This window comes from Protopterus annectens, chromosome 17.part0 (genome assembly GCF_019279795.1).
Source record: "Protopterus annectens isolate FY-2018-M chromosome 17.part0, PAN1.0, whole genome shotgun sequence".
Taxonomy (NCBI): domain Eukaryota; kingdom Metazoa; phylum Chordata; order Ceratodontiformes; family Protopteridae; genus Protopterus; species Protopterus annectens.
In genome coordinates this window covers 510,607,946-510,635,566 of record NC_056751.1, presented here as the reverse complement: position 1 = coordinate 510,635,566, position 27,621 = coordinate 510,607,946, and the positions used below count along the sequence as shown (strand labels likewise).

Sequence of the window (27,621 nt, the reverse complement as noted above, 5' to 3'; positions counted from 1 at the left end):
CATTCTTTTGTGGTCTCATGCCTTTCTTTTTATTACTAGGTTGTGTTTGAAAAGGATGGCGTGTTTTTGCACACCAGTGCTAAGAAGCAGCATGATAGAGATGCACCAATCCCAGGAGTCATCCGTATTATAGAGAAGGTAATTTTTACAGTTTATCATTTTTTTTTGTAATGCATGGTGCATGATGACACTCCAATGTCTGGAAAAAGACAAGTCAGTTAAGTGGTACTGTAGTTAGAGACCCGATCTTAACAGATGTTAAGCACCCTTCTTAACTTGTTAAAGTTGAGTCTTACAGTAGGTAGTCAAATCTATCAGTATTGATCAGCACACAGTAGTGTTAGAATAAAAAACGATTTATTTCTGCATGTCTTCTGTGCTGGTAATGAGTCCCTGGCTTCCTCTTACAAACTTAAAAAGTTGCTAGAATAACAAAATTTGTGTTTGTCTGCATTTTCTGAAGGATAGTAAGTCTGAAACTCAAATGTGTGTTTTCAGTCCTTAGTTAGTTGCTAGAAAACCACAGATTTTATGAAGATCAGACCAAAATTATGAGGCAAAAATCTGGACAGTTAAGAGGAATGGAAAGCCTGTGTAAACATAAGAGACTGAGTTGCTGTCTGTTTCTGACAGCACTTGCTAAGTGTTTTACAGCTTTGAAAAAGTTTTTTTTCTTTTTTGTAGTTAGTATGTGGAGCAGATAAAATTCTGTGCAGTACAGTGCATTATGATCGGGTATACAATCATAACTCTTAAATCTGCTGTCTTTTTCATTTTTTCTCAACATATGGCTAGCAGATCTGACCTCGGATCCAACTGGCTGTATGCACTACACTTTGGATCCAACTCTCAAACTCCTCCTGCTACCCATAATGCCCCAGTCAACTAGCAGTACCTCCGATCTCATTTGCTTTCCTCCATCTTACATGGATGAGGCTTCTGCTCAGAGAGATGATTTTTGACCCATTATATTGATTTGTGAGTAATACCTGTTAAAAACTCTTCTAAACTTCCTCTTTATAGTCTTCCCTCTACTTTAAGTCGAATTTTTAGATTTGGTCTTCCGTTGGGCTACTTTCCTTACTTTTTTTTTTTTCCTACCATCTGGTAGCTTTCTAACATACCATTGTTGGTACTAGTTCTTCCTTTCTCCCTCTTTCTATCTTTTGGAGGGTATTCCAATTACCACTGTTGGCAATCTGTTAATTTTCTAATTCTGTGGGGTTTTTTTTATCTTTAACTTGGCAAAAAAAAAAACAAAAAAAAAAACTGGATTTAAAAAGTGTGCTTCCTGTGGGCACAAAATTCCTAATTCTGATCCCCACAGGGAGTGCATTTACTGCCTAAAGGCAGCACATCTTAACACTAAACGCTCCATTTATGCAGGGGTAAACTGTAGAGCACAGTCTGACAGAGGTAATAAGTTGTCCTGAAAGGGATGCTGCCTTCTTCTTCATCTTCTATAAGGACTGACCTCTGGTAAACCAACAAAATGATGTTCTTTGTGTTTCACTGTTGCAGTCATTACATTTGGGTTATCCGCTTGCAGGTCGCCCTCAGTCGGCCTGATTAACAAAGTCTTGGGTCCTGCGTCGGTTGCTGTCCCTTCTTCCATGACATCAGGTCGTCAGGGGTATAAAACATGCAGCCGGCGCCATTACATCAGTCTTTCTTGCCGTGCGGTGCCCGAAGCAGAAGCAGTTCGCAAGTGCTGGTTGGCCAACTTCTGAAATTTTCGTTTTTGAGTTTCAGAACCAAAGTTTCCCCGTTGGGGAAACTTTTTCTTGCTCCTTACCGATGTCAGTAGAAGTTAATAATTGCATTACTTGTGGAAAGCAAATACCTCATTTCATTCGTACTGTATTCCTTGCCTAGGCCCTGACCACGACGTACCTTGCTGTTGGTTTTGTGCTTTATTTAATCAGCGTACTATCCGTCGTAAGTATATTTTTGCCTGTAAATATTTCGGTTCTTTGTTTAATTATCCAGAAATGTCGTCTGTTAGCTGCCAGACTACCGGGATTATGAAAAAATGCAAAGATAAAGACAGTGACAGGCCGCCGAGGTCCAAAACTGCCGAAGACACTTCTCCTAAGCTATTCACAAGTTCGCCGGTACTCAGTGAGGCGCTTTCGCAGGCCCTGATACCTGCTACTTCTGATTCTCAGGCCAATACTGAGACCCATTCAGAGTCCGGTATACCACGAGATGCTTCAACTATGGAACTTGCGGATGTCTCTGTCTTGGATGGGTCCAGAGCCGCTGTGCAGGCACTGGCTTCTGAGGGTGTATTCAGGCCTACGGACTTGCATATTAAACAGACGCCTCCTTCTTCCCTTAGGCCTAAATCTCGAACTTTGCCTAAAAAAATGACGCCCAGGCCACATGCTCAGGCCTCTGTGCCTAAAAAACAAATGATAAGAATGGCTGAAGATCTAATAACTCTAATCAGGGGTAGCCAATCCCCCCTTTCAAAGAGGCCTAGGATTTAAGTCATTTATGAATCTTCTGACCAGGATTCTGTTTTTTTCTGATTCTTCTGATGATCTAGATTTGCCCTTATTTATTTATGAGGATTCTGATGCAGAGAACTCCATGCCCTCTGCTTCCCCTCCAGAGGATTTATCTTTTGGGGAAGCCTTACATACACTAAGGGAGCATTTCCACTGGGAAAGCCAGGATTTTTCTGATTCAAAAAGAGGCTTAGGGATTTCTTACTCCTACCTCAGCATAGGCCTTTAGCTATTCCTCTTGTACTAGACATTGTTGATGATGCTTTTTCAAAATCTAGTTTGGCCCCTGATTCCTTGCCTCCTGCTCCCAGAAAACCAGACCGATAATACAGGGTTCCTGAGTCACACAAGTTTCTTTTTAAAAATCCTATTGCGGATCCAGAGACTATTTCACAGGGGCCCAAGGGTATTAAGGCTTCTACTGCTAAAAATCCTACCCCTTCTGATAGAGACTCCAGGGTGCTGGATAGATGGGGTAAGAAGGTTTACACTTCTGCAACATTGGCCATTAGGGCTTTTAATTGCCAGTTTCATATGTTAAAGTATCAGCAACATGTTATTGGATTGCTTAAACAGAAAATTATGTTGATTCCTGACTCTGTGGAAAATAAAGAATTACAGGACTTGATGCATTCTGCTGAACAAGTTGGAAAACATACTTTGCAATGTGGTTTTGATTCATTAGAGGCCTCTCGCAGGGCCGCTGTTACTTGGGTCTGTGCTCAGAAGGCATGCTTGGCTTAAGGAGAAATCTTTGCCTGATCATGTTAAAGCTAAATTGTTGGATGCTCCCTTAAATCAGGATCGCCTGTTTAGCAACAAGGCTGAGGAAGTTCTTAAAAAGATGGAAGATAAAGCTAAATCTATGCAAACTGTTAAAGATTTCTTACAAGTTCAGCCTCCTAGATTTAGTAGGCACTGGCCTTCTAAGAATTGGTCCTTTCCAGCCCCTTCCAGGTCTTCTCAAGCCAAACCCAGACACAGCAAAAAAAACAGGTTTCAGTCCCAGGGGACACACAGGACTAAGCAGTGGGGGGCCTCCACTTCCAAATCTGGGAATAATAAGACACCCCCCTATGGTAAACTGTCCCAATGACTTTCTTTTAAAATTTCCAAGCGCTTATCAACTAGCTGCACCTTTGGGGGGAAAGATTGCTCTTCGTGCAAAGAACTAGGGACTCATTACCCAGGACAAATGGGTTTTAAATATAGTGTCCCAGGGATACAGATTCCACTTCCATACGTTGCCAACACCAAGCGCGTTGCTGGACCTACCCCCAAATCATTGGGCAAAGGCCCAAAAACAAGTACTTTCTCTCTTAAGCATGGGGGCTATTCAGCTGGTACAAGAAGAGGAAAAGGGACAAGGTTTGTACTCGAGACTTTTCCTGATACCCAGAAAAGACAATTCATGGAGTCCTATCCTGGACCTGTCTACTGTAAACACCTTTCTGGAGATTCCAAAATTCAAGATGCTGACTCTTCAACAATTACTTCCTATGCTAGATTTAAAAGAAGCATACCTGGACATTCCAGTCAGGGAATCTTGCAGAAGATACCCAAGCTTCAAAGCAGGCTACGCGCACTGTCAGTTCTCTGCACTGCCCTTTGTGAATACCCTGGGCGCAGTAGATAAGCCAAAGTGCCTAGCTCCAGTTATTGCATTTTGCAGGCAAAGAAATATTCAAATGTACCCATACCTGGACTATTGTCTAATTCAGGCAGAAAGCCAGGACATACTTTTGAATCATCTGTCCTTTGTACAAAGGGTTCTAACCTGTCTGGGGTACACAATAAATGAAAAGAAATCTCACCTGGTACGCTGTCAACAAATTATATTCCTGGGAGCAAGCTTGAATACAACTTCCCAGATAGCTTACCTCACGCCAAAGAAACAAATTCATTTGACAACCTACGTCAAGCAAGTGGCCACAAAAACCCTGCTATCTGCAAGACAAATACTGCAAGCTTTGGGGTTGATGGCCTCTTGCATTCTTCTAATACCATATGAGGAAACTACAGTGTTATCTAAAAAGCCTATGGTGTCAACATTCTCAGGATCTAAAAGCAATGATTCCTATCATACTTTGCCTACGCCTAGAGTTCCTTTGGTAGGCAGAGGCTTGCCACCAAAACAAGGGACTACCTTTCACACCAACCCCTGCCGCCCAAACCCTAATAACAGACGCATCAGGCTATGCATGGGGGGGCTCACCTGGCAGGGAAGTGCATTCAGGGAAAATGGAACCCAAGTCAAATGCACCTGCATATCAATCAAAAAGAAATGTTAGCTGTACAGAATTCTCTGACAGCTTTCAAGGACCACATTCTTCCAGGGCAACTAATGGTAAAGACGGACAACACCACTGTTATGAGGTACATAAACAAGCAGGGAGGTACACATTCTTACTCCCTCTGCACACTAGCCATGGCATTGTGGAACACAGCCTTGAGCTACCAAGTGCACCTTCAAGCTCAATTCCTGCCAGGAGAATTAAATACACTGGCAGACGGACTAAGCAGAAATCTCATGGACCCACACAAGTGGAAAGTGGAACCAAGGATTTTCAACATGTTAACAAGCAAATGGGGGAGCCCGGATATAGACGTATTTGCCTCTTCCCAGAACTACCAATTGGACAAATTTTGCACAAGGACTCACCACAAACAAGCCTGGAAAGTGGATGCTCTGCCCTTCAGCTGGAAAAACCTATCAGTCTATGCCTTCCCCCCTCTGCCTCTGCTCTCCAAAGTACTACTAAAACTCAAACAGGACAAACCAAGGATGAGTTTGATTGCTCCAGACTGGCCACGCCAACACTGGTACCCCCTCCTGTGCAGTGTGTCACAGCTATCCCCATGGCACCTGCCTCAGACTCCTTCCCTGTTGTCCCAGCAGGAGAACCAGATTCTGCATCCTCAGCTTCTAACACTGAACATTGCAGCCTGGCTAATTACCTAATCTCTCCTTTACCATCCCTCAGTAAACCTGTGATGGATATCATTTTAGAGGCAAGGAGGCCTAGTACTAGAAAATCTTATGCTGAAAAATGGAAAAGATTCTGTGCCTGGAACCAGTCTCAAGGGATGAGCACAGCAGAGCCCAATTTACCTCAGGTTTTACAATACTTATCTCAGATGCTTCACAAGGGCCTGTCCTTTTCCTCCATAAAAATCCACGCCTCAGCCATTTCAGCTCGTTATAATACAGAACCTCCCCTCTTCTCTCATCCACTGCTCAAGCAGTTCTTCAGAGGGGCCAAAAATTTGAGACCACCCAGGAGAGCTCCAACCCCAGCCTGGGACCTTTTCTTTGTTTTGGAGAAACTCACTCTACCTCCTTTCCAGCCAGCTGCTACTGCAGACTTAAAATTTCTTTCTTGGAAAACTGCTTTCCTTTTAGCAATCACTTCAGCTAGAATAATATCTGAATTACAGGCCGTTATGGCTGTGGAGCCTTTCATCATCTTTCATGTGGACAGGGTGTCCCTCAGAACCAATCCATCCTTCATGCCCAAGGTTGTATCCAGTGTGGCTCTTAATCAGTCCATTCATTTGCCCACCTTCTTTCCCAATCCACAGAACAAAGGGGAACGGATACTGCATTCCTTAGATGTGCACAGACAACTTAGATTCTACTTGGACAGGACTAAACCTCAAAGGAAATCTGAACAACTGCTGGTGGCATTTGCTGCAGGGGCAGAGGGGAAGGCTATTTCAAAACAAACCATTTCTAAATGGATAGGCCATTGCATTCATTTCTGCTATAAGCACCATGGAAAACCTATCCCCCAGGGGATCAGACCTCACTCCACCAAGGCTGCATCTACCTCTACAGCCTTTCTCTGAGGCGTCCCTACCAGGGACGTCCTAGAAGCTGCTACCTGGAGTTCTGTACATAACTTCACCAAGCATTATCATTTGCCAATTTTCTCTAAATCCAGAGCTGGCTTTGCCACTGCAGTCTTGCAGGGCCTTATAGCTGGTCCTAATGCTATTTAAATTCCTCCTCCCAACCATAGCTTTGGGAATCTACCCAAATGTAATGACTGCAATAGTGAAACACGAAGAACATAGTACAGTTGTGTACACTTACCTTAAATGTAGATGTTCAAGTGTATTCCCTGTTGCAGTCCTGGTTACCCTCCCTCCAGCCCCCTAACTTCTTTTGGTTATACCTCTACTTCCCTTTACTATGCTAAAAGGCTTTTTGGTGTATTTGCTTTTTTGTGGGATGTATATCATTGTACTTTTATATTTAATTGCTTCTCATTAGGGGGGGGCACCTGACATCTGGGGCAAGAAAAACTGATGTAATGGCATCGGCTGAATGTTTTGTACTCCTGATGACCTGACGTCATGGAAGAAGGGACAGCAACCGACACAGGACCCAAGACTTTGTTAATCAGGCCGACTGAGGGCTGCCTGCAAGCAGATAACCCAAATGAAATGACTGCAACAGTGAATACACTCTGACATCTACATTTATGGTAAGTGTACGCAGCTGTACTTTTTTCAGTGACTAAGGGGTCTAGTAAGAGATCTCCCACCTGTTCTTCTCAAGCTTTGACATTGACCACAGCTTCTTTGGGGCCACCACAAAAAAATACAAAAGACATCGGATCCACCATCTTCAGATCCTAAAAGAAGACACTCTGATCCCAAATCCTCAGATCCAACTGTTATATTGACCAAGTCTCCTCAAACCTGCTCCCCGGGTTCACATTTGAACCAGAAACACTTCTGCTCCATTCCCTGTTTCTTCAGACAACACTGAGGAGAGAGTCTAGACCACAGTCAACTACATAGTCTGTCAGGTCCTCCAGAAGTCTTTCCTAGGCAGACGTGGATAATATGAGGGAGAAATTCCTCTGAGTTCAGATTCAGATGGAGGTTATTCCAGCTCCCATCAGATCCAAGAGTCTCCCATCCACTTCTCACATTGTTATATCTCCATCTCTGATCCTTCTTCCAGTTTCAGACCTGTTGGATCCGAGAGCCCTGAGAGTGTTGGTGTTGGATCCAAAGACAGCTAGGTCTTCGACTCAGACAGTTTTCTTGACTACTTCTGTTCCATTTCCCTTGGATCTGGTTGTGTCCCGGAGCTAAAGCATTGGGGCTGGATCCGAGGGGCACGAGGGTTGGGATCCACTCCGATGTTTTCAGAGCTGTCTTTCCCTCTTAGAGCCTCAGCGTTGGACAGCTCTGGTCCAACTCCTTCCTGTAGGCATGGATCCGGGCAGGGTCAGGGCCTGGCCGCTCCAGTGTTTTCGGTTATGGTGTGGCCAGCCACAACATCTCCTGGTCCATCGGCCTTCGAGGTAGTGGAATGGGCTTTCTCGCAATCAAGGAATTTGACTGTTCTTTCATTCTTGGGTCCACCATCCATTCCCCTTTGGATCCAAGCTCTAAGCCTATCAGGCTTACTCCAGAGGAACAGCAGTACAATCTAGCATGCAGAGAATCCCATTGAGGAATTTCCCCTCTCTTTGGATTCCTCTCCAGATCATCCCGCTGAGGAGGTACCCCAAAAGAGAACATGCAAAAGGAGACTCATAGATTCCCCTATGGAATCTCTCACTGAGGATACTGATTTTGATGAATGGGAAGGGTCCCCCAGATCTCCACTGTATGATTTCTCATTTGGAGACGTTCTGGAAATTGTTAAACAAAAAGGTGGATAGTCTTCAAATACACCTTGGCTGGAGGAGTCAGTTTTTCTGGAAGTTTTTGGTTCCAGCCCATTTACATTTTGGGTAACTCCCCCGGTGGATGAGCTTGTCTATCTTAATCTCCTGCTGGGCATGGAAGGAACCAGAATCTGTCGAATCAGCTCCCTGATGCTCAGACAAAAATTTGGCTCCACTGAAGTACAGACAACATTGGAGCAAAGGAATCTCTGTTGATGCAATGGTTGTGGCCACAGCCACAAAAAAGGAACTAGCAGAGCAGAGTTCCTCTCAACATCTCCTTAAAAAAAATTCCAGGGCTTTGAAGAGGTTTGGAAAGTGCATTTTCGCTTCAGTGACCTTTGCCTTAAGGTCCTTGGACTATTTAGTGCACTTCACAAGATTACAGCATGATTTGACCAAGGAGCTCTCCAAATCCCTCTGAGTCCATGTGTGGGGAGGTCTACAAGAGATCTTTTTCACAGCTGGCAGCTTATCCATTCACAATTAATCCACGAGATTAATATTCCATGTTGCAGAGGCTACCTCACGGGTAGCCGGTTCAGGCATAACCATTAGGAGACATGCTTGGATGCGTTATGCAACTTTACAGAGCCTTTCAAGTCTTTCATCAATGTCACCTTTGATAGAACGTCTCGGTTTGGTCTTTGTAGATCAGTGTGTGTGTGTGTGTGTGTGTGTGTGTGTGTGTGTGTATACCTTTTAAGAAGCTATAGAAATGCTTACACAAGTGTGTAAATACTGAGCACATGTGAGCCTGACTCCCATTTTGTAGTAAGCAGTTGAGATGTAAGCGTGTATGTATGTAATATTTGTCTGTTAACTAGTTTGTTCATATTTAATGATGATGCTATCCATTCTGATTTGTTTCTATGTATTAAAGCATCTAAACGAAAACCTCAGCCTTCTTGTCATATGTGTTAGAGACGAACGAGTGACATGGTGTTAGAAGCAGCATATCTAAAAGGACGTGAACTCGGTGGAAGCCTACTGAAGGGGCATGAGGTCAGAAACGGCTTGACCAAAAAGATTTAAGGCACTTGTTTAGATGCTGGAGTAATATACAGGAGTAGATCATTCCTAAATGTGCAAACTTCATAAAACAGTTCAGAAACGAATTTCGGGTATTAAAACTTGCTCAGCACTATTTCTTTTCATATAATATGAAATGGGGTATACAGAATGTTCTACATAATATTCACATAAACAGATATGTACGATATTGATAAAAATATTCACATTACTACGGAAAATGTTTGAAATAAAGTCCGAATTGCATTCAATTAATAAAATAAAGGGAAATTACCGCATTTTCACTAGGCATGTATTTTTCGTATTAAGCAAACATATCCGAGATATCAGAAGTGTATAAAGTGTTCGCATGTTTATGCTGTGTTACAGTAAAGTTATTTTACAAAGTACAGTCATTACAGGGCATATTTTGCAGACTACAGCCATTACAGAGTATATTTTGCTAAGTACAGTACTTCAAAGAGTTTATTGTGCATTTGAATGTTATTACAAGCTCACAGAACTGTTTGTACTAAATTGCAAGGGCCATATTTTCAGTGTGTTTTGTGCATACTTTGTGGGCATAGTACATGGATTTCGAAAACCCACTGCACTTGTGTTTGACAGTAATATTGCTGAGAACTGGAGAGTGAGCAAGAGTATAACCTTTTTATACAGGCAGCACTTTCTGATAAAGATGACTGTACAAAGGCATTTATTCTGCTTAATTTAGCTGGGGCAGAAACCATAGAAAGGGAACGCATTTGTATGTGCACCTCCTATCTATACAGAAGAGGGCGAAACCATTATATTGTTGTACCGGCTGAGTCAAGGGAGGACCCAGAGTGTTTAAAATGTAAATTTAGAGAAATGTGTAACCCCCAAGACAAATGTTACAATGGAAGGGAACTTATTTTACATAAGGGATCAAAAACCTGGTGAAACTTTTGCAGCTTGTATAACTGAACTGAGAAATAAAGCTAAAATGTGCAGATGTGGTGATATAAGGGATGACTTGATAAAGGACAGATGTGTGTGGTATAAAAGATGATGCTGCGAGAAAGATTTTGCTTCGTGACAGTGATTTAATTTGAATAAGGTCATTGAGATCTGTCAGATATACGAGCTGACAGAAAAATACACCAATATGCTTACAAATGAGAGCAGCTCTAGAAGGCACAGTGACAGAGCTCATGTTGATAGTGTGCAGCACGTTATTAAAAGAAATGGGCCCAAGCACATGGCAGCAACTGTAACCCTTGTAGCACTCACTGGTAAATCCCAGAGCTTTCTAGCAAATTCCAGAGTTCGCAGTCTCAGTAAAGCATAAGAGTGAGTCAGCAAACTCCAAGCATGGGCCCCAACCTAGTTTCATTGCCAGCTGTCGTGATTGTGGTGGAAGCCATGAATCTAAAAGGGCGAAATGTTTAGCTTTTGGTCAACAATGCCACAAATGCAATAAATGGAATAATTTCAAAACGTTTTATAAATTAAAAGGCCCTCATCCTTTTATTAAAAGGGTACACTTAAAGAAACTAGTTGATAATTTAGACTGTGGCAATTCTACTTTTTATGTTGATAGTGTGGCAGTGCTTCATGAAATGGTCAATGCAGTAAATTTAAGGGCAGAGAATAAAGTATTTTGTACTGTTCGGATAAATTGCAAACCTACAGAGCTCAAAGCTGACACATTCTCAGTGCAATGTTATGTCAGCAGAAACATTTGCTAGAGTTTGTCATGGTGAAAGGCTTGATTTTTGCAAGGTGTACAAAGCTTGTTGCTTATGGAGGTGAAGAAATTCAAACCAAAGGTTCATTAGTGCTTTCATGTTAGTCTGCTGGGAGAAGCTACAACTTCTTATTTTATGTAGTCAAGAGGCACACCCAGTCATTATTAGGGCTCAGAGACCGTTTGAAAATGGCACTACATTCATTTAATAAGGAAGTCCACCAAGTTAGCTTAAACGACTACTATTCAAATTTTGCCCAGCACATTTTTTATCTACCTGTGCTGATCTTTTGCAGGACAAACTTCCAATTGTGTACTCCATGAAGTTAGACCCAGAGGTCAGTCCAGTTATCAGGCCAGCATGCAAAATTCCAATAGCCATGCAGGACAGAGAAAAACTGAGTTAGATAAAATGGTGTGACAAGATGTGATTTGTCCAGTAGAAACTCCAACTGAATGGGTATCTTCCATGGTGGTAGCTCATAAGACAAGCTCAGATGACATCAGAATATGTATTGACCCACAAAATTTGAACAAAGTGCTAAAAAGACTTAATAATTCAATGCGCACAGTCAAATAAGTCACAGCCTTGATGCCAAATGCCATTATTTTTTCTGTCTTAGGTGCAGAGAGTTCATTTTGGCAAATTCAACTTGACAAAGAATTCATCCTCATAGGTTCATAGGTTCAAAGGTTCATACTAGGCTATCTGCCCGAGGGCATTTACAAGCCTAGCCCATAGTTTTGTGGCTTACGCCACCCCTTTAGTATGGGGAACTATACCCATTATTTTGCTGTGCCTCTGTTGAGCAGTGACACTGAGGTAATCCCTGGGGTATATCTGCGATCTCCCATCCATTGGTCAAGATTTCTCTTGAACAAGGCCAGCGAGGTGCTCTGCCTCACATATACCGGGATTTTATTCCACAGCATAGGGAGTCTTTGGGTGATGAATCTATCCCTCCAGCACGTCCTATTAATAGCCGTGTCGAGGTTTAAGTCTCCCGCCCTTGTGGCTCTGACGGATCTAGATTTTTGAGGTGAAGCATATTCATCAAATCTGGGTTTGACATGGCCTTGTATGTTAGGCAAAGGTCACCTCTGAGCAAGCGGTAGCGACTGAATAGAGCTGGAGTTCTTTCAGTCGGGCAGCATAGGACAGATGTTTGAGACCCTTTATCCTTTTGGTGAGGAACTTTTGTGGCCTCTCCAGCTGCTGCAAGTGTCGGGTCAGATACATTCGAATGGGGCATTGTACTCAATCATTGGTCTGATGAGTGATGAGTATAGGGAGACTATGACCTCCCTTGATCTAGATGAGAATCCCTTCATGATAAGGTGGGCAATGTAGAAGGTCTTCCTAACTACTTTAGCTACATGGGTGTCGAATGACAGACTACTATCAACCTGGGTCCCCAGGTCCCTGATAACTTCTTCTGTACTCAGTGGATTGCCACCTATTTGGTAGCTAGGGGTAACCTTGTTTTTCCCGAAGGGTATGACTATGCATTTTTTGGCATTTAACTTTAGGCCATGGCTCTGGCACCAGTTATCCGTTTCTGTGAGACCCTTCTGAAGGATATCTGTGTCAGATGTGTTTTCTACTATGGCGCCCAGTTTGCAGTCATCTGCAAACTTTGTCAGCCATAACCCTCCTGTGTTTGCTTGTACTTGGAAAAGTAGATGCCAAACAAGAGTGGGCCCAGGACTGAGCACTGTGGTACACCACTTGTGACAGGCTTTGAGTCTGACATGGCGCCAGCAACTCTGACCCTGTGGGTTCTGTCACTCAGCCAGTTTGCAACCCATCTTGTGATGTATGGGTTAACATTTAAGCTGATGAGTTTTTCAATGATACCCGAGTGGGGTATTGTATCAAAGGCCTTCGCCAGATCGAGGTAGGCTGTATGGACTGCCTTTCCTCATCAATGGCTTTGGTGACTGTTTGAAAAAGTCAACCAAGTTTAGAAGGCATGATCTGCCTTTGACAAAGCCAAACTGGGATGGATCCAAAGTCTGCAAATTCCTATGTCTTTATTTATGAGGTCCATTATGATCCTCTCCATGGCTTTGCAGATAAGGCTTGTCAAGCTAATGGGCGGTAATTTCCAGGGTCGGTGGAGGCACCGCCTTTGTGAAGTGGGACCACAGTTGCAGTGCGCCACTCCTGGGTACGTATCCAGAGGTAAGACTATGATTAAACAGCTGTCCTAGCTGTGGGTTTAATTCCTCATTGAGTTCGTGGAGCACACAGCCGGGGACACATCAGGTCCCATGGATGCTGTGTTTTTGCTTTGGAGAGAGCAGTTCTCACTTGGGCGTTGGAGATGTTTGGGGGCTGCAATCGCTTGGTATAGATATCTCTCCTTTTGGGGAGGGGAGAAGTTTGCACTGAACCTGTCAGCCAGTATGTTGGCAATGTCTGTAGGATCAGTAATCTTCACATCATTTTGAACTAGTTCTGAGCATATCTGGGAGTTTCCTCCCAGGTTTCTAACATAGCTAAAGAAGGCCTTATGATTGTCTTTTGAGTCTTTAGCTATTTTTCTCTCAAAATTTGCTTTGGATGATTTTATGAGAGCTCTTAGTTTTTACTTATAGTGATCAAGGGTGTCTTACCTTTTAAGGATTTTGCTCTATCTTGTAGTAGCTTCCTCCTTTTGTTGTAGAGTTTGTTTATGGCTGGGGTCCACCAGAGTGGACGCTTGCCTTTGGTACAAAGAGTCTTTGTTTTGCTTGGGATTGCCTTATCCATGCAGTCCTGCAGGTGCTGGTAGAAGGCATTTGTAAGTGATTCAGCGGCTTGAGTACTGTTTTCCGTCGGCTCGGGGCCTTAAAGGAGACCACACTAGTCTTTAGAAGTGTGAAGTCGGCTTCGAGAACTTCTTTACTGTGGTCTTTTTTATTTCAGGTGCGGGTGGGATGAGGACCTCCAGCGAGATTAGTTTGTGATCTGATCTCACCAGTGAGGGGTATACTATCGGTGTTGAACATTGTGCTCCCATGTTCGTGATGATGAGATCAAGTATGTTTTCTCCTCTTGTGGGGATGGTGACTAGTTGTTCCATGGCATTTGATTTTATGAATTCCAGGAACTTTTGGGCTAGGGTGTTTGGGCTTGAGTAGTGTTCCCAGTCTATATTAGGGTAATTGAAGTCACCTAGTATGATGGTGTTTGGTGATACATTTATCCCTCTAGTGTTTTCAGGAAGGCCATGTGAGGTTCCTGAGTTTGTGAGGGTGGCCTGTAACATGCTACAATTTGCAGAGCAGTCTTGCCTATGGTTAATTGCACCTGGATGGTCTCCGATGCATCGTGCGTTGCCACCAGTCTTGAGGTGTGGGTGTCTTTGATGAATATGGATACCCCCTCCTTTCTTGGTATTGTCCGGATTTTGGGGCGGAGCATGATAAGAGGTAAAACCTGATAGTGCTGGGGTGCTCTCAGGAGCCTTGAACCAGGTTTCTGTCACTGCACAGACATCGATGTTCTCCATACTGAGAAGGGCCTCGAGTGCGTGCATTTTGAGATTTAGACTTCTGGCATTGAGCAGCATTACCCTTAGTTTTTTTTCCTTTTTGTGTTCTAGGGTGGTAGGTTTAGAATTTGAGCCTTGCCTAAAAAGGCACTATGGGGTGGCAAGAGCCTTTGCCAATATCCGGAATCCCAGGGTGACAGGTGCAAGCCGTCCCTTGAAGCAGCGTGGCTTGTCCAGCATGTCATCCCAGGCAGACAGACATTGGATCCCCTTTGAATGACACCAGAGTTTAAGCCAATTGTTAAAGCTGATCATCTTATCTCTGTATTGTGGCATCATTCTTGGTGAAGGTAGGATACTGCTCAAGGTCAGGGTCATACCTGCCTGGGCTACATAATCAGAGAGCTCCTCAATGTCTCTTTTCATGTAGTCCAAGGAGGTACGTCTCAGGTCGTTTACACCAGCGTGGACAATGACTGAGTCATATTTGTACCTGCTGTTGAGAGACCTGAGTGCTTGCGTTATGTGGCGGATTCTAGCGCCCGACAGGCAGCTTACTGTGACCTTCTCCTTACTCAGTCTGGTGAGCGGGGCGTCAGTGTGTCTGACTATGGAGTCACCAATGACTAGTGTGTCTGGCATTGTGTTTGGCCTTAAGGGCTGTGACTGTTTGACATTCTGACTGTGAGGTCTATGTGTTGCAGGTGTTGTGTTCTGAGGTGGTGGTTGTTTGGGTGTCTGCTTTGGTGGCCTCTGCTGTTTTGGTAGATTTTTGATCAGAGCCGCGAGTATGTCTTTGTGTGTTTATGTGTATGATTTGAGGTTGTGATGGTACTATGTGAGACTGGGTCTATAGTGTGTGTGGTAACCTTCTCCTCCTGACTGGTCTTGCCAGTCCTATGTTGAGAGAGCTCAGCCTCCAGTTTGGCCGTATAGTTGCATCTCTCGCATGTATTTGTGTTTTGTGGGAGGAGGAGAGGGTTGTCTGTGTACATGAGGCAATTGTAACATTGCCTCAATATTCCCAGGTTCACCAGCTGAGCAGGAGAGGACACTAGCAACTGATCCCTCGACATGCTAGAAGGACTAGACAAAAAACTTTAAAAGAGATTCCGGGGACGTGGTGACCGAGAAATGGGGTTTGCCTTTTGGGGTGCTATCTATAAGAGTGCCGTATCAAGGTAATAAGTACTGTAGGAGCAAGTGCTAGGTTTAACAGATAGAGAAAAGTCTACTTGGAGTCAAGTAGAGATGATCTTTTAGGTATTAGAGAAAGTGCTAGTAACAGGGATGCTTAAAGGTAAGATTGAAAAGAATGCACTCTGCAGTGTGCACTAGAGAAGTTAGATATGAAAGTAGGTAACTTGAGTTTTACCTGTTTAAAAAGTTAAGGTTTAGTGGAGAGTTACTATTTTTAAAACAGCAAGATGGACTGAAAGGGGTGGTTACTTTTGTATTTTGGTACTATGAAATACTGTAGGATGGCCAATAAATTTAAATAATTGAAGGGGTGGGATTTCAAAAGTGATGGTTTTGTGATTACTCACATAAGCCAGTGAAAGTAGAGAGAAATGAGATATATGGTCAGATTAACATAAGAGGCGGGCAACTAGAAAGACAGTGGTATTTAACAAGACAACTTAAATGGGTGGGAGGGAGGGAAAAATTCTGCCTGACTCAGAACAGAGAGAGCTGTGGTCTCTTTTGAAGTTTTAATATGCTGTTAAACAGAATGCAAGCAAAACACAAGGTAAAGAAAACAAACTACAGTATTCAAAATATAGAAAGGCAATACAGAAATACAAAAAATAACAGCAAACTAACCTTTCCTTCACAGCAAAGTGTAGCAGAGTCTGGATGAGCCTTTCTGGTAAAGCTCACTACTTTTAGTACTCCATTTGGCAGGTACAGATTTTTGAGAATGCCGTTTGGGATAAATTCTGAAAGTGACCTCTTAAGCATGCAGTGGAGCAAATTTTTTCTGGGTACTCTTGTGCTGTTATAGTAGACAACATACTAGTAGGAGGTCATGATGAAGCTGAACATGACAGAAACCTCAGAAATGTTATAGATTGGGCATGTCAAGTGAATCTTATGCTTAGTGCCCAGAAATGGAAGTTCAAGGTACAAGAAATTACTTGTGTTGATCATTTATCTACAAGTACAGGCCTACGACCCGACCCTTCAAAACAAACAGCCATTCGTGAGATGCCAGCACCAGACAATGTTCAAGCCCTGCAACGTTGACTTGGCATGGTCAACTACCTAGGTAAGTTAATTCTAGACTTGAGCCAAATTTCAGCACCACTCAAAGAGCTTTCACATTGACATGTGAAGATGTATCTTGATCTTGGTTGGAGCAACGCCAAAGAGCATTTGATGTCCTGAAAGACAGAATTGCTAGTCTACAAACGATCAAATACTATGATCACAAACCAGTTGCACTTTCCTGTGATGCTTCAACATCTGGTATTGGTGCAGTCATTCTACAAGAGGATCATCTTGTTGCCTACTCATCGAGAACTCACCCAGACTGGGTTTGAGTATGCGCAGAATTGAGAGAGAGGTTTTGGCAGCTGTGTTGCATGTTCAAAATTTCATGAGTATGTTTATGGTAGACCTGTCCAGATCGAAACAGACCACTAACCCTTCATCACTATCCTGAGAAAGCCTATGCATTCAGCACCAGCCAGACTGCAGCGTATGATGCTGAGATTGCAAAAGTACAATTTCAGTTTTGTCTACAAGAAAGGCAAACTTCTTTATCTTGCTGATACATTGTCCAGATCACCCAGAAACGCCACAGAGCAGCATGAGAATGAATACCTTGATTTTGAAGTCATGGAATTGAGAATTTTTTCTTCTACACATCCTGGTGAGTTGAGGGATCACACAGCCACAGATCCAGTTTTACATTGTTTTATTCACTTTATCAATCAAGGTTGGCCGTCCAAGCAGTCTAGTTTACCTCCAGATGTGCAACCTTATTTTCTGTACAGAGATGAGATTTTGGCTGACAAAGGTGTCATTATGAAAGGTCCTGAAGTGATTGTTCCAAAGTCTTTGCAGCTTGAGTACATTACTGTTTTGCATTGTGGTCACCCAGGAATCGAATCTACCAAAAGAAGGGCGAGAGGACTAGTATTTTGCCCTTCTGTGTCACAAGATATTGAGAGAACGCATTCAACTTGTTCAGTGTGTAATAGTAGAAAGCCACATCAACAGAAGGAGCCACTTCAGCTTAACCAGATTCCGGAACTAACTTGGTCGACAGTAGCCAAAGATATCTTCGAGTGGAATGGTCAGTATTATTTGGTGTTAGTAGACTCTTACTCCAGTTGGTTTAAGATTGACCTACTTCCTAACCTAGCATCCCGTACTGTCATTACTAAGATGAAGCGTCCTTTTGCTGTTCATGGGAGTCCGCACAAAGTTATTTCTGACAATGGCACGCAGTTTGCAAGCCAACAGTTCAAAAGATTTGGTGAAGAATGGGACTTTACTCATGTCACATGTAGTCCAGAGTACTCACTCTCAAATGGATTGGCAGAATGTGCAATGCTAAGTGCAAAGCAGTTACTAAACAAGTCAAAATGAGATAAAAGTGATGTTTTCCTGAATCTCTTGAATCTCCGAAATGTTCCTCGTGATGAACATCTTGGTTCACCTGCTCAGAGACTTCTGTTGAGACAAACCAGTACCATATTTCAAATCAGTAGTGAATTGTTAGTTCAGTGAGTCAACAACAACAGGTTAGTAAAAGCCAATCTGTTGAAGAAACGCCTAACCCAGAAGTTCTACTACCATAAGACCAGCAAACCGCTCAGTCCATTTACAAAAGGAAGAAGTGGTAAGGATGCAGACATCCAGAGGTTAGGATTGGATTGGTGTCTTGAAGAATATTGGTCCAGAGCCAGTATACATTGTGGAAGCAGAAGGAGCAATTTTTTAGTGGAATTGGAAGCATTTGAGACAGGTGTCCAGGCCTATACCACAGTAGATAGCCTGTGAGAAAGACTCTTTATCTCATAGTGAATTGTCCACTATTTCAGTTCGAGGACATTCCTGTTCCTATGACAAATCCAGAAGTTCCTGATATGGGTTGTGCACAACAGACTGTCCCTGTTGCTAAGTTTGTCCCAACTGTTATGTTACAAGATATGGTCAAATCTCTCAACCCTGTAGCAGATATGAAACAGCTTGGACATGAACATTGTGTTTCGTTTCCAATGTATATAGTAATGCAGGTCTAGCTCTAACATTGTTTTGCAAAAAGGGCAATCTTTTTAAGAGCGAGCATGTAGATCAGTATGTGTGGATATACCTTTAAGAAGCTTTCCAAGGGCTTGCACAAGTGTATAAATACTGAGGACGTGCGAGCCTGACTGCCATTGTGTAGTAAGCAATTGAGATGTAAGCATGTATGTATGTATGTAAGGTCTGTCTGTTAACTAGTTTGTTAATAATTAATGATGCTGCTATCCATCTTGATATGTTTCTATGTATAAAAGTATCTAAACAAAAATGCCAGCCTTCTTGTCGTATGTGTCCGAGATGAATGAGTGACAGTCCTTCTGTAAAAGAAATACTTTCCGAGAGTGCACAGGATGGAAAGACCCTGTCTGCAGTAGGGATACGATTTTCTACCCCTCAACAATCCTTTTCCTGGAATCAGAGGAAGTAAGAAAATGTGGTTCCATAAATCCCAAGGACCTTTCCAGGATTCATGTGGGACAACTTCTCCAGAGGTAAAAGGGGGGGGGTGGTTCAAATGGAAGACACCATTCTTGCGACTGGGAGGCCTGCAAAACCAGGGATTCCAAGACTCCTTTTCTGTAGACCCTTTCAGGGCTTCTGAAGGGTTCCCCGACTGCCCACCTCTGGAGGCAGTCGGGGGGGGGGTCTTGTTCTTGTACCCAGATGCCTATGCTTCTATAACAAAAGATTCTTGGGTGTTAAAAATAATGTCCAGAGGTTATTTCATACCATTTTCCCAGATTTCCCCAAGCAGAAGAAGGCTTCCCGACATCTCATCCAGTCAGAGACAAGCTACAGCTCAGCAGATTAAAAAGCTAGACAAAAAAATCATCCAGGAAGTCCCACAAAACCAAAGAGGATTTGGGACTTGCTCAAGGTTCTTTTTAGTGCCAAAAAAGACAGGGGACTTGAGACCAATTTTGGATCTAAGCAACCTGAACCAGTATGTGAAGATGTCAAAGTTCCGAATGGTCATGGTTCAGTCCATTCTGCCATTTTTAAGCAGTGATGATTGGATGTGCTCCTTCAATCTTCAGGATGCATGCAGTCACATCAAGATGAACAGATGATCCAGAAGACTTCTGCGTTTTCAGCTGGAGGTCAGTCACTATCGGTTCACGGTCCTGCCCTTTGATCTCACCACAGCAGCTATTATGTTTACTAAATATATGCCAATGGTAGCAGCTCACCTGAGACTGCTGTGATTCCACATGTTTACATGTCTAGATGACTGGCTCCTCACCGCCCAAACCAGGCATCTCTTAGAACAGTCCAGGGACTGTTTGTTCCAACTGTGTCGAAGATTAGTCATTTCAGTGAACACCTTCAAATCTTCTCTACAACCTGTCCAGTGCCTGGTGTTCATAGGGGTTTAATTGTACACAGTAAGTGATACAGCCTCCCTTCTTACATTCGTGTAGACGCATTCAAGATTCGGGTACAACAAATGCTTGTTGAGCCTTCTCCTCCAGCCGTAGTTCTTCTTCAGGCTGTAGATTTTATGGCAGCTGCCATAACCTCACTTCCTATGACTCATTTTTATATGCGTGTTCTCCAATGGACTGTAGCTGTTCAGTGGTCTGTTCTGCATCTCCCTCTGTCATTCTCAGTAAAACTTACTCAAATATGCAAGGATCATCTTCGTAGGTTTATTCAGTTGGATGAACTTTACCTAGGCCATTCTTTTATTTTGTCACAGATGCCTCCCAGTTGAGGTTGGGGGACATTTCTTGGGACAGACAGTCCAAGGCATGTAGTCCCCCCCCCCCATGAGACCAATTTGCATATCAATGTTGTAGAGATGAGAGTAGTCCTACTAATGTTGCAGGTCTTTCAAGATGTTCTCCTTCCAGGGACTATTGCAATGTAAACTGACAACATGGCTGTGGTCTGGTACATCAAAAACTGGGAGGAATTCGATCTTGGCCCCTTTGTCAAGAGGCAGTGAGAGTGTGGCAGTGGGCGATCTCCTCCTACTGCTTTCTTATGGCAATGCACATACTGTGGAAATCCAGCATACTAGCAGACAAACTCGCCAGATCATTTCTGATGCCTCATGAGTTGCCTCTCAATCAGTGTCTGAGAGGATTTTCCATTGCTGAGGTCAACCTTGCTGTGATCCCTTTGCATCTCCCCACAACAAGTGCAGCAGTTTCTTTGCCCTAGCCCCCCCCCCCCCCCCGGGGGGAGTCACTGAGAGATGCTGTAGTCCACATTTGGCCCTCCAGTCTCCTTTATGCTTAAAACCTGTTACATCTGATTCCAAAATTCTTGCAGAAAGCATTTTGAATAAAGAGCTTGGTTATCCTCATTGTGCCCCCCTTTGGCCTCTCTAAGTGCAGTTCCCTTTCCTTTGGTCTCCTCTTCAATATCCTCTATGGACACTGGATCCCCTAGTCCAGACCTTCTCTTGCATCCCAATATTCCAGGCCTCAAACTAACCCCATAGTTTCTCCAATTCCATTGATAGATAAACAGCCCAGGCTTTCCTTCCTGGTACGACAAATACTTCTGTTTTCCCAGAAGACTTCTACAAGGAGGATCTACAGGAATAAATGGAAAGGATTTTCAGTTTGAGCCCTTCAGAATGAAATTGACCCTTTCACGGCTCCTAGATCTTCAGTTCTGGAATTGTTAGCATCCGTTTTCCAGGAAGGTGCTAGTTTCTCCACAATCGAAGTACAATTACCAGCCATATCTAATTTTCACTCAGGAGAAAACTTTACCCCGTTAGCTTCTTCCCAATTTTACAAAGCTTTTCTAAAGGGCACCTTCTTAATTAGACCTCCAGTAAAAGATCCATCACCTTCTTTGGATTTAACAGTCATACTTCAGTGGTTGACCCAACAACCCTTTGAACAGTGAGCAAAATCTGATTTAAAGCTCTTGTCATAGAAAACTGCATTTGTACTGGCTATTGCATCTGCAAGGCGAATTTCTGAACTCCAGTCTCCATCCTCCAAATCCCCTTGCATTGTTTTTCACGAACACCAAGTTAACTTTACAAACCAATCCATCCTTTCTACCAAAGGTAGCATCTGACAGTTAATTTGCCTATTTTGTTCCCTAATTTTTCAAATAAAGGAGAGTGCATGCTACATCTTTTAGATGTACATAGACAACTTCATGTTTATCTTCACAAGACAACTTCATGTTTATCTACACAGGACAAAAGATTTTAGGAAATCAGAACAGCTGTTTGTTTGTCACCGAACAGACTGGGATCACCATTTTTTAAAGTTAAGTTGGACAAATGGATTACTGATTGCATTTCTTTCGTATATACTCAGCAAAGTCTCTCCCTATCAAAACCTCCTAGAGCACATTCTACTAGGTCCATGGCAACTTCTTCTGCTTTCTGGTCTATAACTTCCATTGACATTTGTGCAGCAGTTACTTGATCTAATGCTCATACTTCTTTTGCTCATTACAAACTAGATTTGACCTCAATATTCATGTAGCTGGGTACTCTGTCCCAGATGTTGAAGAAGAATGAAAAGGGCAACATCAAATATTAAATTTATGGACAACACATGCATAGTTTTGGCGAGTACATTTTCATTCTTCCTCAACTCCTGTCTCTCCTTCCTTCAACTTCTGGAGTGACCTGGTGGATATGAGCCTCAGCTTGCTGTTATTTCCTTCTTTCTACTCTGTCTTAGATCTGTAAGACAACCAACTCTATCTGAGCTATTGCTAGTTGACTGGGGCATTATGGGTAGAAGGAGGAGCTTGAGAGTTGGATCCAAAGTCTAGTGCATGCAGCGGAGTCAGATCTGGTACCCATACATTGAGGAAGAATGAAAATGGACAACACAGATGCATAGTTATGGTGAGTACATAACTTCAGTTTGTGTTCTTGACATTGATGCCAAGATTCACCTCGAGCAAATTTCTTGGAACCCATGTCTGGAATACATAGTAAGCAGTTTATGACTGGCGACCTGCTCAAAATCATCTGTATTAAGCAATATAAATATGGTTTTGCTGGAACTTGGCATCAGAAACCAGATGATGTATGGGGTGTTATATTAAATTATATTAGGTAAGTAAACAGTATGAACTTAAAGTAAATGGAGCTGGAGGTCATTAGTATACATACAGAGAGTCTTAGCCAACAGAAAGACAGAGTTTGTCTATAAATACAGTTTTTATGAACCTTGTTTTTTAAGGTTTGGAGATTCTTTGTAGAGACGCAATATGGAGGCAGCTGAGAGGACAGTAAAATGTGAAAGATGATTAAAGGGAGCTTTACATACATTCTTTGATTGAAAAAAGGAAAAATGGGACCTGTTAGAAATGTTTAACTGCAGCTGTTAGAAATGTTTAACTGCAGCAAGAGGTTAAGCGGATTGCAGAAAGGGGTAGCATTTTTTCACAAAAAGCATTATGCAGGAGCAGGGTGCAGTGTGAAATAGAATTTTTAATACAGAAATGGATGGCTAAAATTATGTTGAGCTGGTGTAACTATCTGATTAACAAAAAACAAATAATCTTGTAGCATGGAAGATGGGCAGTTTCAGTGGACCAGAGCAAGTCAGTCTGTATTTGTTGTTAAAGTAGCCAATCATGGATTAGTCAGGTATTGAAAATTAGGTGACCTAGACCTGCCATTTTGAATTATTTGTAGCTGTTCACCCCCCCCCAAGGCATTTTTAAGAACTTCTTTAGAATCTAAATGGAATGATCTGCTTTTCAAGGCTGGGCATCCCTTACAATGTCTGTTATATAAATCCCGACAAGCAAGACTTGGATTTAGTCACATTGGCATTTGTCTGTTCAGAAGTCTGTGCTTGCATACACATTGACCATCACAAAGTGTGTTTTACTAAATAGCTGAAGATTTTATTTGTTTTTCCTATGTATAATATAAACAAACAAGCATTTGGTAATTTGATCGTATACATTAAAGTAAAATCTGGTTAAAAATTACTGCATGTTTTATCTTTGTTAAAATGGTGTATTCATCCCTAAAGTTCCCTTTAAGACCAAAGGCATACAGATACAAAATATTGTGTAGCAGGTTGTTTTTGTGTAGTCCTGTATTGCAGTCAAAGCAAAAAAAAAAAAGATTAATTAAAAAAAAAAAAACACACACACACACACACAACTCCATTAGTTGTACTTACAGCACTTGGAATTCATTTATGTTTTATTACCTGTACACTAATTGCAATTGTAGTGTCAATGGCACAACAGGTAACTCATTTGCCTTTGATGCTGGAGATCAGAAGTCTGTGGGTTCTATTCCCACCTTGGGTGAATGGGTTACTTTATAGTACTAATACTACAGTGCAGCATGGGGGTGGGGGCTGCATTTTTGTGTGTGCCATCTTTCGGATGAGGTGTTAAACTGAGGCCCCATCTGTCTGGTTTGGTGGTAGCTCAGTTGACTGTAAACGATCCCACAGCACATATCAAAAAGAGTAGGAGAATTTCACTTTTTTATTTTCTCCAAGTCGTTTGGGTTTCTAATACCATGACAGGAATGGACCCCATTCCTTAGTCAGGGTATGATTAAAGTTCATGAAATTAGTATTTTAGTCTTTGATGTTAGCCAGAAGTGCTATTCGCAGCACCCGCAGTTTGCCCTGTAATGACTCCTTCAACCATTTGTATGGCGTTACAGGTATCAGTAACCTATATCTAAATACTATTGTAGATTCTTTTTTATAAGACCCTTTGCTCTTACTACTACTGGAACTGTCTGGGTATCTTTCTTTCACATTGCTCTTATTTCTGCCTACATATCCTGATATTTTATGACTTTGTGTTTCTCTGTATGCAAGACGTAGTCACTGGATGTAGCAGTTTCAATTATCAATGCTACTTTTGTCTTCTTTTCATGGGCCACTGGTTTTCTAGCATCTAACTTTTGAACTGTTGGTAATGGGTGGTCCCATGTGATGTAGTCTTCATCATTTTGTATGATGCTTTGTGGTTCATGTTGCCAGTGTTTTTCAGCTACTTTGGTGTTATGTTTGCACAATCCCCAGTGCAACAGTCTTGCCCACATTATGCCTTTCAGTATACAGTTCTTCTGCCATTAGTATGTCACACTCGGCAACAAGGTGTGCAACTGTTTCCAGTTCTGTTTTACAAAACCTACATTTGTCTGTTTCTCCCACATGTTCAATGGACTTTGTAAACCAACATGTACGTAGCCCACTATCTTGGGATGCCAATATTAACTTTTCATCTTTTGGTTTGAATTAGCCTCTCCATAACCATTTTTACATTCAGTCCTGATCAATATGAGGTTGTTCCAGGAGTTTTCTATACTTGCAACTATATTTATGCATTTTCCACATTTCTTGCTTTCTCATCTGATCCTTCACTATATGCTCTTTCTTTTGTTTTTGGCACATTCAGTTGCTGCCTGATTTTTATCTACTTCTGGTTTGATTTCCATTCCCACTTGACGCCGATATGTTTCTGCTATACTAAGCAGGGAAGTCATCGTAGATTTATTCTCATTTTTCAGAACCTTTACTATGTTTGGGTCTTGTGACGTCAGTAGATATGTATAAAGTCCCACGATTGCAGATCTATACATGTAATCAATTTCAAGGAGGCCCATACCTTCTTTGGACCGGGGAATGTATAATCTTGGTATGCACTGATTTTTCTAAATCCATTTGAATTTCACCTATATCCTGGACCAAATGTCCCATAATACCACCCGGTGTTCTCCCCTGAAAAGAGGTCATTAGCCTAGTGAGACCTGGTCAGCATTCAATGAAAGAATAAATAAACTGCAGGCAGTTCCACAGAGAAAGAGACCTGTATTAATAAACAGGTGATTTGCAAAGCTATTGTTCCAGATTCCACTCTGCACAGTTTTTGTAACAAAAACTTTGACTTCTTCCTCTTTGTGGAACCTGCACCTGTTTTCCTTCCATACTACAGTTAAGATGGTGGGATTGTGAATCCAGTCAGTAATTCCCTGGGATTTCAGTGACCCCCAACAAGGCAGCTATCTTTTTTTTTTTTTCAGTTTGTGCAGTGAATCAAAGTAATTTTTCACCAGTTTTACAAATATGTCATTAAAGGATATTGGTTTGTGTTCTGGCATGTCTCCTAATTACTTAGTTTATAGCTTTGCAGGAATGCTAACGTTTTTGCCTTTCATTCTGTTCCACCTTCCATTTTTCCAACCCTGTCAATGCTTTCAGTTCTTGTGATCTGTTTACATGTGTTCGGTTGAACCCACTTCAGTCGAAGGCCGGAGGCCGAACGTCGAACGTCGACAGTGTCGAAGTACGACTCTCACCTGCATCTCGACCCATGTTAAAGCATGTTTCAAGGTTTACATAAAGTTGTATTTTGACAATGTCAGAATTCGACATTGTCACTTTCGTGGAAGTAGGTCGATGATCCCATCATTCAATGGGGTCTGGTTCGACCTTCTGATGGTAAACCGTTTACATGAAATATTGTTTCCAGCAATTTTCAGTAGCATTTTTTTCCAGTTCTATATCCAGGGCTTGTTGTTCTGCTGGGTCTATATTAGTTCGACCGCTTAGGTTGTTGAATCTGTAATGATCGACACCTAAGCTTTGAACTTGCAAAATCTGGAACAGTCATTTCAGCAAATTCTTTCCTTGGGAAAGAAGTCGCTTGGCCATTATCGGGCATTTGCCCTTTTGGCAATGTGGAGCGATCTCGGAGTTGGTATATTTAGTTATGGGGGTGTGGGGGGTTGAAAAGTTAATTTTGTTCACGGACGGCCTACTGAATTCTTTTTCAGAAGAAAGAATTTGCATAAATGGCCATTCGCGGTTTTGCAAGTTTGACGCTTAGGTGTCGATCATTACAGATTCGACAACCTGAGCTGTCTATGAACTAATATAGACCCTTTCTGATATCCCTGTTGTCCTTGTATTACTTCTAGATCATCTGGTTTTCTTGATTGCATTTGTAGCATTTTCTTTTTAACCTTTTTATGTCAGTACTGTGTCCTTTACCTTCAATCTCAGATTCTCTGTTCTCTATTAACTCCTCAATTATTTCTTATTTACTTTTTGTTATTATAGGTTCATAGGTTGGTACTGGACTATCTGCCCGAAAGCATATATTAGCCCAGCCACGTTGTGCGGAATTCACCGCCCCTTTAGTAGTTCCCTAGACCCTTGTACTACCAGCTAGTACCCTTGGCCCCTATCTAGTAGTGCTGTTGGTGTGATTGTTATTGTTTGCCTGTTACCTACATTGTCTATTTGGTCTTGCATAGCCTGTTTAATGGCACTGCCAGGTCCAGACCTGGTTTTACAAGGGCTGTTTTGCAGGAGTTTGTAGAGCATACTAATGTGACTCTGCCCAACTCTTCTTCTGCATGAGCTTTGGTATTCTCCCTCATGTTATAAATACTGCAACATATGAATGGAAGGACATAGAATAGTTGTGTAAAATCTTACCGTAACCATAGATGTTCTTCTCTTCTATATGTTGCAGTACTCTCTCCTCTCCCGCCTTCCCCCTGATGCTGGTATCGTGTTCCTTCACTTGGGATCAGGCCAGTGTTCTGCTTGCAGCATTCAATTCTAAAAATTGGGACATGCCGACATCCACTTTATACCCAACGTTATTTTATGACAGATGTAGGAATAGCTCTGTGTGCGACGTCACATTTACCCAACAGTAGTGTTAGACTTTTGTATACTGGCCGGGCATACGAGTCCATAGCGGTGGACTCCCGCATGTTATGAATACTGCAACATATAGCAGAGAAGGGCATCTCTGGTTATGGCAAGATTTTACACAACTATTATTTATTCTTGTAGGTTCATAGGTAAGTACTAGGCTATGGGCCCAAGGGCCTAAGTAAGCCTAGACAACAAGGTTCCCTGGCTTACGCCACCCAAGAAAATTAATTTCCTGTGCCCCTGTTGAGCAGAGCCACAGAATTGATCCCCAGGGTGTATTTCCTATTTCCCATCCAC

General features: G+C 42.3%; 1 protein-coding gene across 1 annotated transcript in view; it reads left to right on the top strand.

The window, feature by feature from the left end:
• Positions 1-27,621, top strand: part of TBC1D17 (TBC1 domain family member 17) — a 1,580,308-nt gene that overhangs the window by 112,710 nt on the left and 1,439,977 nt on the right. Inside the window, exon 2 of the mRNA XM_044059599.1 lies at positions 40-138. Within this exon, the coding sequence (XP_043915534.1) occupies positions 40-138 (99 nt within the window). The remainder of the gene's footprint in view (positions 1-39; positions 139-27,621) is intronic.